Raw genomic sequence first — 21,343 nt, forward strand, 5'->3', positions numbered from 1 at the left:
TCAGGGGGAGCCCCAAGCAGCAGGTATTCAGGGGGAGCCCCAAGCAGCACCAAAGGAACCACGTAGAGCAGAACAACAATCCCATTTTCACTGGAGCCGCACTCTACAAAATTAAGGCAACTGTCTGCTGAGTAGATGATTTGAAATAGGATCAAGAGTCTCCTAACGAGAAAGAATATTCCACTGAGCCTTCAGAGAGGGTACGGCCCTGCCAACACCTTGATTTTGGACTTCTAGCCTTCAGAACTGTGAGACCATAAATTTCTGTTGTTTAAAAAAAAAAAAAAATTCCTGTTGTTTAAAAAAAAAAAATTTCTGTTGTTTTAACCCACCCAAAAGACAAACAAATAAAGAGTCTCTTATGATAATATCCAAAATGTCCAGGATATAACTAAAAAAAAAAAATCACTCGTCACAAGAACCAGGAAAAACTTGAATAAGAAAAGACAATTAACTGATGCCAACACTGAGACGACTGAGATGCTGGAATTACAAGAATTTTAAAGCAGCCATCATAAAAATGTTTCAACATGCAATTACAAACTCTCAAAGCAAATGGAATATTAAAAATCTCAGCAAATAAATAAGTTACAAAAACAGAACCAAATGAAATGACAGAACTGAAAAATTACAATAACCAAAATTAAAAAGAAATCACTGGATGGGTTCGATAGCAGAGTGGAGATGAGACAGAATATAATCAGTGAACTTGAGACCACATCAACAGAATTTACTCTATCTGAACAACAGAGAGAAAACAGACTCAAAAAAAAAAAAGAACAGAGCCTCAGGAACTCTGGCACAATAACAGAAGATCTAACATTCATATCATCGAAGTTCCAGGAGGGGAGAGAGTGTGGGGCTGAAAAAGCACTCAAAGAAATAACGGCTGAAAACTTCCCAAATGTGGTAAAAGATAAAACCCTACAGATTCAAGAAGCTTAGCAAGTCCCAAATAAGATAAACTCAAATAAATCTACATCAAGACACATCATAATCCAACTTGCAAAAACCAAAGACAAAGAAGAAAGTCTTGAAAGTAACCAGAGCGAAACAACGTATCACCTACAAAGGACACCAATTCAAATGACAGCAGATTCCTCATCCGAGACCAGGGAGACCAGAAGGAAGTAGCACATCTTTCAAGTGCTGAAAGAAAAGAGCTGTCAACCATGAATTCTCTATCCAATGAAAATACCCTTCAGGAATGAAGGGACATAAAAAGACATCTTCAGATGAAGGGAAACACAATTCAGGGGCTAAACATTTGGACAGCACAGAATCCATCCCATCTGGATTCCTGCCATCCGTCCTCAGGGATGAACACATCTGGACAGCCAGTAATACCCGAATGATGAAATTCTTACACAGCTTTTAAAATGTTATTTTACAAAGAGCTTTTAACAATTTGGGAAAATGCTCAAGACATAATAGAAAACAAATTTAAAAAGCGGCAGACAAAATTATATACACAGTATTATTTTAAATATTCTTTTTTCAAAGCACATAAAAGGAATTGGAAAGCAATACTCCAAAATGTTTTCAGTGACTGTCTCCTGGTAGGAAATTACGGATTTCTCCTGTTTTTGTATTTTCCAATTTGACTAAAGTACATACTTGCTACTTTTTAAATGCATAACAGCAGAGTAATAAAACCCTAACCTAACCACAATGTACTGAAACTAAAGATACAAACGAGGAGCCATGATAACACTCGGAGAGCATGGCCTCAATGACATGATGCAGCACATTACCACTGTACCGATCCAAAAGAGAAGAATGTTGTCATTTACATACCTGTGAATCTGTCCATTTTTATGCAGGTATTCCAACCCTTCTAGCACTTCTCTGAGTATTGTAGCAATGGTAGGTTCATCGAGGACTCCACTTTTGTGTTCTCCCTTTGCCACAATGTGCTTAATAATATCCAGAACAGATCCTGAAGGCAGAAGACAGTTTTCCATAAATGTTTAACTCATTAAATATAATTCAGAGTCAAAACACATGCAAACTTTTTCATAACTGTGTAGGAAAGGAAAAAATAGCATATAGGAAATGCAAAAGCTCAAAATTAATAATTTATTTCCAACTTCCGTCTAAAACAGAAAGCAGTCTGCTAATACCCAAATAAAAGTGCTACATCAGCATCTTCTTTAGACTGCTAATGAGAATTTGGAAGACACAGCAGAGGATTTTTCACTACCTCTGAAGAATCCCTAGGTAAACCATGCCCATCAACAACATTCTACCATAAGATATCACAAACCAAAGTAGGCTTCCAATATCAGATTAGAGAATGCAACGCTGTATTCATAAAGATATAAAAAAATGAAGGCCAAATTAGGGAAGAAATACTTGGAAAGTAAAGATTAACCTGTATATAAGCTAACTTAAGGGCTAACATTATTTTTTAGGTTAATAAATTATAGAAATAAAATCAGGCAAAGAAAAATATGAAAAGAATAAAAAATGGAGTTGCATTTAACTGACTGCCCACATAGAGTAGTAACCATCTTCACAACTGCTCTACCAACCCCGTTCTCCCAGGACAGGAAGCAATGCTCCTGCCGAAGACGGGAAAGTGGGACCTGTAATAATGATTAAAATCACAGCACACTGACTCCCAAAACTGATGATTATAAGAAAAAATTTTGCTTTGATTTTGATTCATAAGATTTCTGGCAGTACAACAGCCCATAAAGACGACAGATGCAAAACAAAACACAATCTTCAATATTAGAAACTGTGCCAAGAAGTATGGAACAGAGAGCAGAGCAAGACGACAGTGTGAGCAGTCGCGTGCTCCGTCCCGTCCGCCCCCCCGCCGCTCAAATCTGGAAGACAACAGGCAAACATTGGTGGAATCAACAGTCTAAACACCAGTCAAAGGACTGGAACACCAATGTGAACACTGAATCAAGAAAACTGGCAACATATCAACAAACGGTAGGAGAGCAGTGGTTCTCCACCTGTCCACACCCAGCCCCTCCCCAGCTCAGCACGGCTATCTTGGGGCAGCTGCAGTGACTGGCGTCCCCAGGCAGGTAGTCTCTGTGGGAGCAAAACAGCCAGCACCTCCAGGCAGGGAGCCTGGCAGTGAATCACCGATGGCTGGCACCTTAAGGAGAACAGCCTAGTGGTAAAACAGTGATGGCTGGTGCTCCCAGGCATGGACCCTGGTGGTGATCTGCAAAGCTGTTGTCTCCAGGTGGAGAGTCTGGTGCTACAGCTACACAGCTGGCACTCCTGAGCAGGGAAGCTCGTGGTGCATCTACGACAGCTACTGCACCCGGATGGGCACGGCCAGCAGGGCACGGCCAGCACGGTACAGCCAGTGTCCCCAGTCAGGAATCCTGACAGTGAAGCAGCCACACCAGGTGCTCTACGGCAGAGTCTGGTGCTGAAGCGGCAGAGCCAGCACCCCCACTCAGTAACCAAGGGTTGAAACAGTGACAGCCAGCACCCCCAAACAAGGAGACCAGTGCTGAAGTGGCCACAGCAGATGCACCAAGGCAGGGAGTCTGGTGTTGAAATGCAGAACTATAGCAGTCAACAATTTAAAATAATGGTTACTAAAGAAGAGCAAAACCTAAGAAAGTGGAAGAAGCTGATTTCCATAGTTACTACAGTAAAATAGTTAAACGTCCCAGTTTCAACAAAACATTACAAGGCATATGAAGAAACATGAGAGAATGGCCCATGCAAAAGACCAAAAAGTGACAGAAACTGTCCCTGAGGAAGAACAAATAGTGAACTTACTAGACAAAGACTATAAAACAACATGTGATCATTAAGGTTGTGCGTCAACTTGGCTGGGCCAAGATTCTCAGTGGTTTGGCAGGTAGTATGTAGTTTAGTAGTCGTACAATGATGTAATCATCTCTAGGATGAGATCTGACGTAATGTGATCATCTTCATGATTGGATCTGCTGTGAGTAGCCAGGCAGTTGAAAAGGAGTTTCCTTGAGGGTATGGCCTGCATTCCATATAGGTGGACTTTCTGGCAAGGGTAGCGGGCTCCAGATCCTACAGCTGGCACCTGTTCATCTGACCTCCAAGTTCTTGGGACTTGAGCTAACAGCTTCCCTGCAGATCTTGGAATTTCAACAGCCTCTGCAGCCTGTGAGCAAGAGGACTGCTGTCTGACCTGCCAATCCTGGGTTCACCAGCCCCGGTGGCTACATGAATCAGGAGAAGCCTCCAGCCTGACCCACGGACTCAGACTCTCCAGTCTCTATAACCACATGAGCCATTTCCCTAATATATTTACACACACACACACACACACACACACACACACACACACACACACACACACACATCGATGCTTCACTTGTTTTGCTTCTCCAGAGAACCCAGCCTAAGACACAATGGTAATTAAATATGCTCAAAGAGCTCAAGAAAAACATGAACAAAGAACTAAAGGAAATCAGGAAAACAATCCAAGAACAAAACAAGAATTTCAATAAAGAAATAGAAAGTATAAAAAGAACCAAACAGAAATGCTGGAGCTGGAAAGTATACTAACAAATGAAAAATCATAACGGCGGCTCAACAGCAGATTTGAACTGGCAGAAGAAAGAATTAGCAAACTTGAAGACAGGGCAATTGAGATTACAGGCAGTCCCTGGGTTATAAAAATCTGACTTACATACAGCCTGCAGTTACAAACCAACTCCTATAAAGCCTGTTGTATTAAAAATTCGAGGTACATACGATGGTTCGTAACAGCAAACAGGCACCACTTTGCAATGCGCATCAAAACATCATTATTACTACTGTACTGTCGTGTTAAAGATGTTTTAGTGTACTGAAGTGTTTCTTTACTGTTTTTAATGCATAAAAAGATACACTATATACTAAGACAAACATCTGACCAACTGATGTTAGATACAAACCGCACCTAACTGTTCTGACATAAGTACAAATTCGACTTAAAGAAAGATTTAGGAACGGAACTCGTTCGTAATCCAGGGACTGCCTGTATTAAGTCTGATGAGCAAAAAGGACAAGTATGATCCCACTTACATGAAATATCTAGAAAAGGCAAATCCATAGAGACTAAAGTTTATTACTGGTTAGCAGGCGTTAGTGGGGAGAGGGAAAGGAGGAGTCATTGCTCAGGGAGCTGAACTTCTGTTAATGGAGTTGAAATAATTTGGAAATGAACAGTGGCAATGGTTACACAACATGATGTATGTAATCAATGACGCTGAATTGAAACGTGTAAAAAATGCTGAAATGGCAAACGTTGTTGCATGTATTTTTACAAGAAAAAAAAAGAAGAAAAAGTATGGAACATAACATAATACAGACTGCACTGAAAGAGATTCAGTGCCCATTTCTTGACACACTATCTCAACGATCAAAACTAAAATCAAAACAACTACTTACAGGCTTCTTTTGAAAACTCACCCTGGCAGGTACTTTTATTTCACACACTTAAAAAGAAAAAATATACAGAAAGAAGTGGTCTAACTGGATTCCTCAAAAACATGGACGACTGAACACACATTTATTCTGGCTCCCACAAGAAATCCTCTAACTTGATAAACTGATAAAAAGCGCACAAACCCTGAAGGAAAAGAAAATAATACACGAGAGAGGTCAACAAGTTTTTCGAAGAAAGAAAGCAGAAAAAGAAAGGTAACTGACTAAGCAGAGAAATTTGTAACTGCAGTGTCTACATAGCAAGTATGCCAATTAGAAAAAAGTGGATCCCCACCTAGAGCTCAAGAAAAACTTAGAACTATAGACACCAAGTACCACATAAGAGGAAGTGAGGTGAGACTGAAACAAAGGCTGAAAACAGGAAATCTGGTTGAAAGTCTATATGAGAACAGGATTCCCAGATCCCGCCTTCTCCCCTGGTAGCCAGGTCACTACCACTCCCCAGTTTGAGCAGGAGACAGGCTGTTTACTCTCTGAAGACAATGAACCAGAGAGGGTACAGATTCCAGACAGCTTTTCCTAACACGTGATTACACTGGGTTCTCTTCCCCCTCTCCACTGCTGTGATCCACAAGTGGGGATGCCTAAGGGAGAAGTTTCGTTTTGTTTAATCAATCACACATTAATCTTCAAAGCAAAATGATTATACCAATGGGCCACATGTTTCACTCTTCTGAGAAATCCAGGCCACATAAGTACTGCTTAATAAGAAAGCAACATTTGAATACCCACAGATCAAGTTACATGTTTGTAACTTAAAATAAGGAGAAATTCTTACTGGAAATTAAAAATTGATTTATTCATTCAGCAATTAATTAAGCCTTATAATATACAAGATCTAGGATTGAGTGTCACAGGATGTGTCAAGACATATATGACACAGCTGCTGACTTCCAGGGAACTTCCAGTCTGGTAGATCAAAGAAATGGAGCAACAAAGAGCTTGTCGCTGTTGTTACTAGCTGCGGTCAAGTCAATGCTGACTCGTGGTGGCCCCATGTGTGTAGAGTACAGCTACTCCATAGGGTCTCCAAGGCCGTGACCTTTCAGAAGCACATTGCCAGGCCTGTCTTCTAAGGTGCTTCCAGGTGGGTTCGAACCGCCAACCTCCGGGCTAATAGCTGAGCACTTAATCATTTGCACCATCCAGAGTCTTCCACTAAGATCTTAGGGCACAAAAGAATTAAGTTTGTATTTTTAAAGGGCTTGAGGAAGTAACTGGTGTCATGAGCTCCTTTCCAAAACCTTAGAAGGTTTTTACTGATTTCCCATCATCCAATGATCAATAAGGAAACTAAAACATTGGACATCCCCAGTCTATATCCAGAACATTCTAAACAAGGTTTATATAAAAGTCTCCTCTTTTCCTGGCATGATGGTTTCTTTTCAATTTCAATCTCCTTCCAACAATATAACTTTTTTAAGTGGAGAGATCAGTGTGCCACTAAGGCCTTTGCCCTTAACTCACAAATATTAATCGGGAAGGTCCCCCTTCTTTTCATGTTATTTCCTTAGCATTCTGCAGCATCTAACTCAGCCATGGTATATGCAACCTTTCCTCTTCAAATATCAAAATTACACAGGCTGTTTCACATCAACACAGTGGTTAAGAGCTCAGCTGCTAACCAAAAGGTCAGCAGTTTGAATCCAGCAGCCACTCCTTGGAAACTCTATGAGGAAGTTCTACTCTGTCCTACAGGGTTGCTACGAGTCAGAACCAACTTAACAACAATGGGTATCTCTGGCTTCAAGGGAAAGGTCAAAGTAAAATATGCTAAGCAAAGGGACACTGTAGATTATCACTGGATGACTCAATACCTAAAGAAAAGTAGAAATACTGAGGGAAGTCTATAATAGTGTGTTATGGATTAAATTGTGTCCCCCAAAAATATCTGTCAACTTGGCTAGACCATGATTCCCAGTATTGTGTGACTGTCCACCATTTTGTGATCTGATGTGATTTTCCTATGCATTGTACATCCTTCCTCTATGATGTTAATGAGGCAGGATTAGAGGCAGTTATGTTAAGGAGGCAGGACTCAATCTACAAGATTAGGTTGTGTCTTAATTAAATCAATCTATTTTGAGATATAAAAGAGAGAAGTGAGCAGAGAGAGCGGGACCTCATACCATCAAGAAAGTAGCGCCAGGAGCACAGCGCTTCCTTTGGACCTGGGGTCCCTGAGCTGAGAAGCTCCTAGACCAGGGGAAGATTGATGACAAGGACCTTCCCCTGAGTCAACACAGAGAGAGAGCCTTCCCTGGAGCTGGAGCCCTGAACTCAGACTTGTAGCCTCCTAAACTGAGAGAATAAATTTCTCTTTGTTAAAGCCATTCACTTGTGGTATTTCTGTTACAGTAGCACTAGATAACTAAGACACAGGGCATACAGTATTATGTCCTTGGGTACAATCTGGAAGAAATATTCTACAGCAATAATCAGTTCTCAGACTTTAATATGTGCAGGATTACTTGGCAAGATAGTTATAAATGTGGGTTCTCAAACCCTACAGAATGTTATTCAGAAGATCTGAGGTAGGACTCAAGAAACTGCATCTTAAACCCCTCCCCTCTTGCCTGAACATCCAGAGCTGGTCACTATTAATATCAGATATTTTACGTGGGTCTTGCTTATACCAAGAAGTTCCCATACTTTTTATCTCTTAGAAGACAACAAAGTTTAGGACATTCTTTAACAACAAAGTAATTCACTACATAAGACAATGACTTTAAATTAGATTTCTGCATTTCTACACTTTATCCTTTTAAGTCTTACAGGTACGTCTCTTTTCCCCTCATAAGCTTTCTTAATTACTTTTATTTTAAAAAATCTTACATTGAACTTTGATGGTAATAAATGGTGGAAACAGCTTTGTATATCAGAAATGCTCCCAATTTCTAAAGATTAACTTCCTGTTAGTAATTTTAGTAAATCTCAACATTCAACCTCAGGGTTTTAATTAGCAAAAAAATATTACCCCTACAAAGAAGCATTGCAAAATTACTATGATATTGACACATTTAGTTAAACTTATTTAAACCATCATGTCCACCTGGTTGATGGGTGTAAGTCGCTCTTCATTTTGGAATTTAATTGGCTTAAACTTGCTAGATCAAAAATATGCTTTCGTTTTAAATATACTGGCTGGAAAAGCTGACGTAAAAGAAGGCACTATCTGTATTTCAGTTAACTCTGGTTATTTGTATTTTTAATTGGTCAAGAGAGCCCCTGCTTCCGGGTGAGGCTCATCATCTCTTCTCCCCACTCTCTCCTCCAGGTCTGATCTCCTGTCGGTTCCCAAGACGTATCCCACTCCTCCATCCTGCCTCCAGACCCTTCTCTGCACAGTGTTCCTTCTGTCCAGATCACTCCTTCTATCCTTCCCCTGTACTACCTCTACCCCCGATTCACTTGGCTGATTCGGCCTCAGTGAAATGCGGTAAGCCTTTCTTAACCCCACCCCATCCATTCTCCCTCAGAAGGTTAAGTTCTCCTGTTACCTCCTCCCACAGCACCACATACTTTTTCATAGCACTCTAGAGAGTAATACTTAATTATAACTTTTCCCTACTCGGTATAAGGTCCGTGAGAGCAAGGAACCAACAGTCTGATTAGCAATGTACTGGTGATCAATAAGAATCTGATAAATGGCATTTTAACTGAGCTATAAATCCTGACACAATTTCCTATTACATTAAAACAATTTTAAAGTTGTGCTTAGTTCTAGCTTTTGTTTTCTAAACACTGTTTAATGTAGCTCTTTTATTCACTTTATAACAGGAAAAGGAGGACTTCATCATTCTAAAAAATGATGCAAACGTTTTAGTACTTTTAAAACTTTAGATATAATGATTGACTCATACGATACAAGTAATTACAAAAAGAATTATGCCTGGAACATGTCTAAAAATTATCCTGAGTGCCAGGCTAACTGGACATTGTCCCCAAAAGAGCTAAGACCAGGAGGGATGGAGAATCACATTTGAAAAACATCGCCCCAGCTACATGTCCTGCTCCTTCTGTGACCACAGCGTACACTCACTGAAGGATAAACAGGGATTCTTAAAAAAAAGAAGTCATTCTGCTTAGGAATAGCAGAAAGGATGGGCTGGCATACTGGCACGGATGAGAGAATTAAGCAAACAATTTATTCCTATTAATTACAGAACTTTTTTGCAAAACATTAAAACTTTGTTTGGATTATACATTTTTGTAAATTACAAATAAAGAAAATTATGCTATAGGTGATCAATAACGAAAGATACAGTATTACCTAATATTCCCATATCTGTCCATACTGAAAGAACCATGCTTGACCACCATCTTGAAAGGTGGTTGGTGTTAGCAAGGCTTCCAACCATCATATGAACAGGGCCTTTAACAAAGCAATCCAGATTCTCCAGTGTGTCACTAATGGGATTAAAACAAAAAGGTGATTCTGGCTACACTGAAAAGCATCAAATAGCAAGGGATTTATTTAATAATAAGTATTTAATAATAAATAGTTAATATTAGAAACGACTAAAATTTCTCGTACACCTGCTACATGTCAGCACAGTGGTAGATGCTTTACACACATGGACATCTCATGTGCTCCTCATAAATACCCTGAAATGCAGAAAGGTATCCTCATTTAATAGACAAGTAAACAGGTTCACAGAGTTGAAACAGTCTGCCTAATGACATACAACTTCTAAGAAGGAAAGCTGGAATTTAATTCTAAAGCCTACACTCTTTCTTTTGCAGCCTCTCTGGGGAAGCAGGGTGTTCAATGAGATGCAGTATTAAAATTGCATTAAACAAACATGGATTCTCTTTTCTGGAACCCTACATTCTAAAATGGAAAACAATGTTCTCCCACAAAATACACATGCAAACCCAGACCAAGAAGCTCAGGGATAACCAGGCCAGGGGCTCCATCACCCACTAGTCCTGTCAGCCTTGCCCTATGAGTCCAAACCATGCCTTGGCAAAATGACTAATTTACTACATAGTATGGGCCTTCAGGTAACTAACAAAACGTTCAATCTATACATGCCAAGGTCCTACTGTCTGTAACCAGCAATACTTAATTTTTATTGTAAGGACTAAAGTAGAAATAATTGTATAGTACAGGATAAAGCTCAGAAATAATTATGTTAATACTGGGGATCAAGATTTTCTGCGTAAAAGAAAAGAGATTAACGTATAACATTGAAGAAGTTTGTTTGTTTTAAAGCCTTAATGTTACATTTGCATTGGAAAGATTAATGTCAAATCAGGATTTCTTAAAATATACTCTTTCCAAGCTCCATCAACTAAGAAAAGCCTAGAAGGATTAACGCCGTAGTAGCAATCAGCACCCCAAGCATTCAAGTTATGCTTTCTAACTAACATTCCCTAGTAAAAACTACCAGAACTCCTCAGAGTACTGGCTGATTCTGGTCTGAGAAAAGAAATATAAAAGTTAGCCTGGGAAATCTTAACCTAAAAAACAACATAGTAATCAAAGATTGATGGGTTCAGGTCAAAAGGACATAAGCATGAGCTGGAAATGACTCCCAATGACAAAATTTTGGACAACTTAAGCATCAAAAATAGAGTATAATTAACAGAAAGACGTAGAGCCTATAAAAATCCTTGAGTCCATAATGATACTCAAAAAGTCCTATCCAGGGTGGGGGGTGGGAGAGGTGCTTTCATTTGCTACATTGGAAGGGACTATTAGGTCAATTCTTTACTCTGAAAATTGGTACTTATTTATCCTGCCTTTTTCAATAAGAACTACAGTATAGATTAATCAAAGAGTCCCAGTTGACAAGGCAAAGTTCCTCTTCACAGAAAAACATCATTTATAAATGTAAAAGAAATTGTGAAATAAGAAAAATCACTGTTTTGCAATCCCTAATGAAACAACTGATTTAAACAAGGATTTTTAATAGATGCTAAAATGATGAGACAAAAGACTGATGGGGAACTTGATACAGTGCAAAATCTCACCTCACAGATGACTTGCTAGCTGAAAGAGAAAAAAGATAATGCTTCCAAGGAGAGGTCTGGCTGCCAAAATCCTAAGCAATCAAAATTAACATCACTATTAAAGATACAATCAGACAGCAAACGCTGCCAGATGTCGTGGAGCACACCGCATCACCTACAAAGGATTCTGTCTAAAACTTGTTTAACCTGAAGCTAATCAAGATCTAATTTTCAATCTGTAAGAAACAGAGGAAAACAGAACCAAGCTAAATACCACAAAAAGGAAATAACCAGATAAATCCAGAAAGTGAGACATTCTAAAAGATAACTGGACCAGACCCTTCAACAAGTCCATGTCATGGAAGCGGGGAAGGGGAAGAGAGCCATCCTGGATTAAGAGAGATCAGGAGGCATGACAACTGAATGCAATGTGTGGAAGCTGTCTCAGGTCATATACTAGCATCTTTAGTAACCAGTGGCCATCGAGTCAACCCCAACTCACAATGACCCCATGTGTGTCAGAACTGAAATGTGCTCCACAGGGTTTTTTTATTGGCTGATTTTTTGGAAGTGAACTGCCAGGACTTTCTTCCAAGGCATCTCTGGGTAGACTCGAACCTCCAACCTTTCAGATAGCAGCCGAGCATGTTAAACATCTGTACCACCCAGGGACTCCTACCATCTTTAACAGATACTGTAGTCTCAGTATCTTCTCAAATGTAAATATCCACGAAGACTAAACCAGGATAAAAAAAAGAAAACTCTTCATTTGCTTTTCAACTCATGGATGTTAACATTTTATTGTATTCTACTCACCTCCACTTAGCAGCTTCATGACCAGCCAAAGTTCATCTTTTACCACAAAAGACGTGTAGTAAGACACAATATTAGGATGATGGCACTGACTCATGGCTTGAATTTCCTTCTACAAAGAAAAGAAGAAAGCATGAGAACTCACTATATGCAAGCCTAAAACAAACATTATAAGTCAGCAAATCCAGATTTGAAATCTCAATACTATGTCACAACCTTTCTGGGATCTCCATGGCCTGACCTCCTCAGGAATAGTCAAGCAGTCCATTCTGACGGTACTCCCTCACTCATTGCACTAGCAATCCTTGAAACTATAAGCATGCACTGTTCACCCCTGGCACAGCACCGCAAGAGGCCTCCAGTGGGACACTGATTTTTACTTCAAGATACTTCCGAAGAGCCATCTTGGGAAATCTGGTTTTACAGGTCAAATCAACAGCAGATGCTTTTCAGTTTGTCTGCTCGTTTTTGAAAAATCTATACCTGTAACAAAATATCGGTTCAATGCATTCGGATGAGTAACAATTCTCACTCTAAGGAGAAACATACTGAAATAGAGACTCAGATGATTTGACCAAGATCTTAACCTAAATCCCAAGCAGAAACCTAAGCCAAAAGCCTAGACTACTCTATCTCAGCTTATGAATTTAGACTAGATTTGGTGTGGTAAAATGTGTGCAGTGTGATTGGGGCCCTGTTTACCTCACTGGTCTGATTTCTGCCCTCTCAACTGAGCCTACCCCATGATCCAGTCCCATGATCCAGCCAGAGTAAACTTCAAGTGACCCTGGACATTTATCCCTACGGTTCCCACTGCTTCAAATACACTTTCCCCATCATCTTTGCCTAGCTAATCCCTATTCTTCCTTCTGATCTCAGCCTAAGTATCATTTGCTTCCAGCCCCCCAAGGACAGTTAGGTGCCCCTTCTCTTGCCTTCCAGAACATGATATACTGGACAGTATATTGTATGTTTGTCCGTCTCTCCCCCAAGACTAAGAGCTCAATGAAGACAAGGACTCAACAGTGGATCGATAGTCACTGTAGAACTCGTTACACTATACTGCAACCGCCTATTTATCATCTGCAGCCCAGACAAACTGTGATCCCAATGAGGGCTAAGACTCTATTCCTGGCAATTATGGTGCACGACACACAGTACACTTGCAATAAATATTTCTCGAATGAATGAAATCCTGCAGCACTTTATACAGCTTTTTACTTATTCATGTACTTGTCCTATGCCCTCAGAGGGTGTATTTGTTCAAAAAGATCAATTGTGTGAAAGTTTTCCAAAATCCTTGATTCATACGCGCTAAATAAATGCTAGTTTTCCTTCCCTCATGTTCTCTAACATAACTTTTTTTATGGCAAGGACTTTGTCATTTGTATCTTTGCAAGCCCCAAAGTCACCAGCATAGTCTTCTGCATGAAAAGCTAAGTAAACATGAAGGAAAAGGAAGCAGGAACTAAAGTGAGCACCTGACACACCCAGAGGACTTGAGGAGATAAGCTGTGTACATATAAGAAGGAATTTATAGGACAATAAACACATGCCAAACGAAAGTAAAAATATTAAATGTTATAAGAATTCATAGAAAAGAACAGTTAAGGTAGGCAAGTGTGATCAAAGACGACTCTGCAAAGGAGGCAGGAACTAGATTTAGCTTGGCAGAACATAGAGAAATTATAGCAGTTTAAAAGGCTAGAAGTACAAATTCAGGGCACCAGCTCTAGGGAAAGGCCCTCTTTCTGCCTCCCTCTCTGTCCACTCTGGAGGAAGGTCCCTATCTCTTTTCAGCTGCTATTCCTAGGTTCCTTGGCAATCACGTGGCATGTATCTTTCCCTTCATCTGTACCCGCTTGTTTGCTTGTTTCATCTGCTCCTTTATATCTCAACAGAGACTGACTTAAGACCCACCCTACACTAATACTTCCAGCGCTGCATCGGTACGCTGACACATCTCAACTGGTATTCCGTCAATTCCTGGAGCCCTGTTTTTTGCCAGTGCCTTCACTGTAGCTTAGACTTCTTCCTTTAATACCATTGGTTCTTGATCATATGCTACCTCCCGAAATGGCTGAACATCAACCAATTCTTTTTAGTAGAGTGATTCTGTATATTCCTTTCATCTTCTTTTGATGCTTCCACATCGAAACTCGAGGCTTCAATTTTTGTCTTCAGTTCTTTCAGCTTGAGAAACGCTGAGCGAGTTCTTCCCTCTTGGTTTTCATACTCGAGGTCTTTGCATATGTCATTATAATACTTTACTTTGTCTTCTCCGGCCACCCTTTGAAATCTCCTGTTCAGCTCTTTTTCTTCATCATTTCTTCCACTTGCTTTAGCTGTTCTCGGTTTAAGAGCAAGTTTCAGGGTATCTTCTGACATCCATTCTCATCTTTTCTTTCCTGTCTTTTAATGGAGCTCTCTGGTGGCGCAGTGGTTAAGAGCTTGGCTGTTAACCAAAAGGTCAGCAGTTCAAATCCAGCAACCGCTCCTTGGAAACCCTATGGGGCAGTTCTAATATTCCGTCTAATAGGGTTGCTATGAGTCGGAATCGACTCGATGGCACGCGTTTTATTTTGTTTTGTATTTTTGCTCTCTTCATGTATGATGTCCTTGATGTCATCCCACAACTCCTCTGGTCTTTGGTCGCTAGTGTTCAATACATCAAAACTGTTTTTATTCTTCAGATGGTTTCTAGATTCTGGTGGGATATACTCAAGGTCATTCTTTGGCTCTTGTGGACTTGTTTTAATTTTCTTCAGCTTCAACTTGAACCTGCATATGAACAACTGATGGTCTGTTCAGCAGTCAGCCCCTGGCCTTGTTCTGACTAATGACATGAGCTTCTCTGTCATCTCTTTCCACAGATCTGACTCCTGTGTATTCCATCTGGCAGGGGCCACGTGTAGAGTCACCATTTGTCGAAAAAAAGTATTTGCAATGAATAAGTTGTTGGTCTTGCAAAATTCTATCACGTGATCTCCAGCATTGTTTGTATCACCAAGACCGTATTTTCCAACTACCAATCCTTCTTCCCTGTTTCCAACTTTCTCATTCCAATCACCAGTAATTATCAACGCGTCTTGACTGCATGCTTGATCAATTTCAGACTGCAGAAATTGGTAAAAATCTTCAATTTCTTCATCTTCTGTCTACGCCAATAAAGTTGGAAGACAGCTACCCGGCCGAGTGGAAGAGATCCGTATTTGTGCCCATTCCAAAGAAAGGTGATCCAACAGAACGCGGATATTATCGAAAAATATCATTAATATCACACGTAAGTAAAATTTTGCTGAAGATCATTCAAAATGGTTGCAGCAGTACATTGACAGGGAACTGTCAGAAATTCAAGCTGGATTCAGAAGAGGACATGGAACAAGGAATATCACTGCTGATGTCAGATGGATCTTGGCTGAAAGCAGAGAATACCAGAGATGTTTACCTGTGTTTTATTGACCATGCAAAGTTATCTGACTGTGTGGATCATAACAAATTATGGATAGCATTGAGAAGAATGGGAATTCCAGAACACTTAATTGTGCTCATAAGGAAGTCTAAGAGGCAGTCGCTTGAAAAGAACAAGGGGATACCGCATGGTATAAAGTCAGGAAAGGTGTGCGTCAGGGTTGTATCCTTTCACCATACTTATTCAATCTGTATGCTGAGCAAATAATTCAAGAAGCTGGACTATATGAAGAAGAACACACATCAGGACTGGAGGAAGACTCATTAACAACCTGCGTTATGCAGGTGACACAACTTTGCTTGCTGAAAGTGAGGAGGACTTGAAGCACTTACTGATAAAGACAGACTGCAGCCTTCAGTATGGATAACACCTCAACACAAAGAAAACAAAAATCCTCACAACTGGACCAATAAGCAACATCATGATAAATGGAGAAAAGACTGAAGTTGTCAGGGATTTCGTTTTACTAGAATCCATGATCAACACTCCCGGAAGCAGCAGTCAAGAAATCAAACGATGCACTGCACTGGGCAAATCTGCTGCAAAAGACCTCTTTAAAGTGTTGAAAAGCAAAGATGTCACTTTGAGGACTAACGTACCCAAGCCATGGTATCTTCAATCACCTCATATGCATGTGAAAGCTGGAGACTGAATAAGGAAGACTGAAGAACTGAAGCCTTTGAATTGTGGTGTTGGCGAAGAATACTGAATATACCATGGACCGCCAGAACAACGAACAAATTAGTCTTGGAAGAAGTACAGCCAGAATGCTCCTTAGAAGCAAGGATGGCAAGACTTCGTCTCATGTACTCTGGACATGACATCAGGAGGGACCAGTCCCTGGAGAAGGACGTCATGCTTGGTAAAGCAGAAGGTCAGCGAAAAAGAGGAAGACTCTTGACGAGATGGATTGACACAGTGGTTGCAACAATGGGCTCAAGCACAGCAACTATTGTGAGGATGGCACAGGACTAGGGAGTGTTTCATTCTGTTGTACACAGGGTTGCTATGAGCTGAAACCGACTCGACAGTACCCAACAACAATAGACTAACACTGCCTCATTGACGTAACAAAGAAAACTCACCCCAAATGGGATTATACCACAGGTATGTTGTTGTGTGGGAATCAAGCTGTTTCCAACTCAGAGCGACTCTACAGGACAGAGCAGATCTGCCCCATATGGTGTCCTAGGCTATAATCTTTATGGAAGCAGACTGCCAGGTCTTTCCTCCTGCAGAGCTGCTGGTGGGTTTGAGCTTCTGACCTTTTGGTTAGCAGCTAAGCACTTAACCACTGAGCCACCAGGCTCCTTAACCACAGGTATACCCACAGCTGTCGAGTTAACTCCAACTCATAGCAACCTTATAGGACAGAGTAGAACTGCCACATAGAGCTTTCCAAGGAGAAGCTGGTGGATTCGAATTGCCAACCTTTGGGTTAGCAGCCTGAGCTCTTAACCACTGCATCACCAGGGCTCCAGCCACAGGTATAAAAATCTGTTGCCATCAATTCCAACCTGTGGCAACCCTATATGACAGAAAGAACTGCCCCAGAGGGCTTCCAAGGAGCGGCTGCTAGATTTGAACTGCCGACCTTCTGGTTAGCAGCTGAATGTTTAACCATTGCGCCACCAGGGCTCTACTACAGGTAGAGGAGTAGGAATTTACAACATATTATCTTGGGGAGACACGATTTAATCCATAACAGTTGCAACCACTAATGGGTCATGAATAAATTAGTGTGTCACATTAAAAAAAAAAAAAAAAGGGACTATGATAGAAAATCAGAATACATTCTACATAACATGATTAAGAATTGTTCTATGAAAGTGTTCTTTCAGTTACATATGAATATAAGTCTGTATATACTGAGATATGATATACTGTATATTTCTTATTCTGAGTCATCATCAAACAAGTCTTAAAGCCATTGATCTGGACTACAGCAAGGCCTACTAACTAGCCTTTTTGCCTCTGATCTTTTACTCCTGCAATCTGCCCTGCTAACTGTTAGGAATTAATCCACTAGAATAGCTATAAAAAAAGATGGACAATAAGAAGTGCTGGCAAGGAAGTGAAGAAATTGGAGCCCTCATACATTACTGGTGGGAATGAAAAACGGTATGACATAGCCACTTTGGATAACAATTTGGTAGTTTCTCAAAAAGGTAAACACAGAGTTATCGTATTTACCCAGCAATTCCACTCCTAGGTATCTGCTTAAAAATTATTGATCGAAGCCCTGGAATGGGAGACTCAGAAGAGGCACAGTGAGTCCTTTCGGAGCCTAATGTGTGAGACTGGATCACTGGCAGGACAATGGAGAGTGACACACATTCAAAACGGCGCAGTCAGCCGCCATCTTTGAGCAAGGCACCACTGTCTCTGACTCTACTCAAAACCCAATGGTGAAGAGATGTGGTTGCTACACTGCCCTTGTTTTCTAAGGAGGAGTTTAGGTTTCTAGCAGGGCTTGGGTCCATAATTTCTCCTGTTCCTGTTAACCCAACTTTTAAAAATTCGCGTCTGCTCCAGTTTCACTTCCTCGTGCACGACTGAACCAGGAAGAAACCAGTTCAAAGCTCTGGTTTAAAGTACATTTTAGTCATAAAGTAGAAACCAGTAAGACTTACATTCATCTTTACACTATCCTCGTGGATTACATAAAATAACTGACAAATGACAGGCATTCACAATGGACTTCTCAAATTCCAGTTTTAATATGTAAAAATTTTTTCTTTAACAATCAAAAAACTTCTTTTATCATCACTGCAGTTCAAATGTCCAAATGATGCTCCAAGGTATTGCTGGCATCAGTGAATCCAAAATCATCAAATAGGATTTCGTTTTATTTATTTACTTATTTTCTTATACAAAATGTGTTTCTTGGGATGGTTTCCCACTCATCTTGATTCAGGGTACTTTTAGTGTTGCTTCCGTCTGAAGGATCATCCTTCTAGAAGCCTTGCTTTTCCTCGTGTAGACTGGCAGAGGGCCATGGAGCAGTCAACAAGCAAAACTACTGTTTGAGCATGGCTAAAGACCGTGGTGATTTCATAGCATCTTGGGCATTTCACCCCGTGAAGTAGGAATTAGGGCTCTGCACCAGGCACTTCTTGTGTTTCCTCTCCTCTTCTGGAGAGGGATGAAGGGCCTTTGTGAGAGGCATGTTTGCGTGGGGAGGTCTTCAACACCGGAGAAGAGGGATGAAGGGCCTTTGCGAGAGGCATGTTTGCGTGGGGAAGTCGTCATCACCGGAGAAGAGGGATGAAGGGCCTTTGGGAGAGGCATGTTTGCGTGGGGAGGTCATCATCACCGGAGAAGAGGGATGAAGGGCCTTTGTGAGAGGCATGTTTGCGTGGGGAGGTCGTCAACGCCGGAGAAGGGGGATGAAGGGCCTTTGTGAGAGGCATGTTTGCGTGGGGAGGTCGTCAACGCCGGAGAAGGGGGATGAAGGGCCTTTGTGAGAGGCATGTTTGCGTGGGGAGGTGGTCAACGCCGGAGAAGAGGGATGAAGGGCCTTTGTGAGAGTCATGCTTGCGTGGGGAGGTCGTCATCACCGGAGAAGAGGGATGAAGGGCCTTTGTGAGAGGCATGTTTGCGTGGGGAGGTCAACACCGGAGAAGAGGGATGAAGGGCCTTTGTGAGAGGCATGCTCGCGTGGGGAGGTTGTCAACACCACCAGAAAGGCTACAAATAGGATTTCAATCATCTCCTTCCAAGTACAAGTTCTCTCACCAAGGATGGCTCAAGATCACTCCAAGAAGCCACTTCTTCAGCTTCTGCTTATGCATTACCAACTACTAAAGAAATATATTTGTGTCATCTGCCACAAGTTCAAAATATAATTTTATTATCACTTTTTCTTCCATTCGATTATTCTCTAACATTTATTTATTTATTCTCTAATACTAATTGTTCTCTAATGCAGAGACTACACCAGAAATGAAACCCAATCTGGGACAGTGGAAGGACTTCTGATGTCAGGTCATCCAACTATTAATCCTGCCCTTTCTATCCGTAGTTGTACATGATCTTAGAGAAATTAGTTGATAAAATTAAAATATTAGTCCATATTTATATGGTACGTTATAGTTTTCAACTACTGTATCATTTGATCCTCAAGAAAAACCTCATGAGATGGACAAAATAGGAATTATCATCTCCATTTTAAGCCAAGGAACCTGAGGTTTAAAAAGCTAAATGATCTGAAAAGCCACCTCATTTCCCTTTCTGAGCACTTACTATATAAAACTATTCTGGGTGTCCCACTGCATAGAAGAAGTACAAGACAATAACTGTGTGAGTACATTTTAAGGCCAGAGAGCATCACTTGCAGCTATCGATCCTCGGGACCTCCCTTTCCTATTTCTTTCTCTAGCTTTTTGAAAAGTTAATACAGCCTGGGGTTACTCTATCTCTCCTCTTGCATCGATGATCAGAATGCAAACTGGTACCATGTTTTTAGGAGGCCAAAAGCCTTTTAAAAGGTTATTTCATTTGACCCAGGAATCACAACTGCATGATATTATCTTAAAGAAACAGAGATGTTAAGCAAAACATGGCTAATAACAGCAAAAAGAAAAGGAAACAAGGTAATCATCCAATATCAGAGAATAGGTTAAATAAATTGTGGTCTACCTACTCAATGGAACACTACACATTCACTGAAAACAATACTGATCCTATTTACAGACACAGAAACATTTGTATGATAAACCGTTCAATGAAAAGAGCAAGTATGCTGTTGTTGTCGTTTGCTGGCATCAAGTCAGACCCCAGCTCATGGCAACGCCATGTGTTACAGAGTAGAACTACTCCATAGGGTTTTCTTGGCTAAAATCTTTACAGAAGCAGATTGCCAGGCCTTTCTTTTGCAGAGCTACTGGGTAAGTTTGAACAGTCAAACTTTTGGTTAGCAGCTGACTGCAAACTGCTTGAGGCACCCAGGCTCCTAAGAGCAAGTATATGATTAAATTATTGAAAAAATATGAAGATGCTTATATACCAAATGCTAACCTCAGAATCACAGAATTAGAACTAATTTTCTTCTATCTACTTCTATGGATTTTATAAATTTTACAATAAACATTACTTAATGAAGATACCACAAATCCTTTTTTAAAAAAATAAACAAATCAAAAATGTCAAGTTATTTTCCACTCTAACAGGAATACAGAGGAGTGTATCTCTCCATATGACAAACAGGAGAGGTGCATACCAGGAGTTCATCCATGCTCGTCTGACACTTCTCAAGGTTTATCCGTTTGATTGCCACCTTCTCCTTCTTAGGGATACAAAACGCTGCTTGGACCACAGCAGTTGCTCCACTCCCTAAAAATAAACAAATAGGTAGATAAATAAACAAATGGATAAACAGGTATAAATATGGTATTTCTACTTCCCACACGATTTAAACATAAGGAATCCTCATCGTGTTCCTATACCGAACAACAGATGCATAGAAACAACCTGCAGAGTAGGATGTCAGGAAGAGAAAAAGCCTTGACCATTTCATAGACTTGACAATAAATACCAATGCAAAAGAAAAAAAAATCAAATTGTTAGGGCTCTGGTTCTAGGACAAAATGGCACAGGCTTACATTTCCCTGCTCCTCCCCTCTAAGTACAAGTAAATACCTAGAAATA

General features: G+C 40.5%; 1 protein-coding gene and 1 pseudogene across 4 annotated transcripts in view; both read right to left on the reverse strand.

Moving 5' to 3' along the window:
- The window catches only part of OXSR1 (oxidative stress responsive kinase 1), a 106,295-nt gene that overhangs the window by 63,898 nt on the left and 21,054 nt on the right, over positions 1–21,343 (reverse strand). For 3 of the 4 annotated variants that reach the window (XM_004377321.2, XM_023732221.1, XM_023732220.1), the window contains 3 exons: positions 20,916–21,028; positions 12,226–12,334; positions 1,798–1,939 (listed from right to left, as the gene is read on the reverse strand). In XM_004377321.2, coding sequence (XP_004377378.1) covers positions 1,798–1,939; positions 12,226–12,334; positions 20,916–21,028 — 364 coding nt within the window. Of the gene's footprint in view, positions 1–1,797; positions 1,940–9,724; positions 9,862–12,225; positions 12,335–20,915; positions 21,029–21,343 lie in introns of all 4 variants that reach the window. The other variant, XM_023732222.1, reaches the window with a different exon arrangement.
- On the reverse strand, positions 18,619–18,863 carry LOC101345543 (40S ribosomal protein S27-like; annotated as a pseudogene).

Source organism: Trichechus manatus, unplaced genomic scaffold, assembly GCF_000243295.1.
Source record: "Trichechus manatus latirostris isolate Lorelei unplaced genomic scaffold, TriManLat1.0 scaffold00049, whole genome shotgun sequence".
In the NCBI taxonomy this organism is placed as follows: Eukaryota; Metazoa; Chordata; class Mammalia; order Sirenia; family Trichechidae; genus Trichechus; species Trichechus manatus.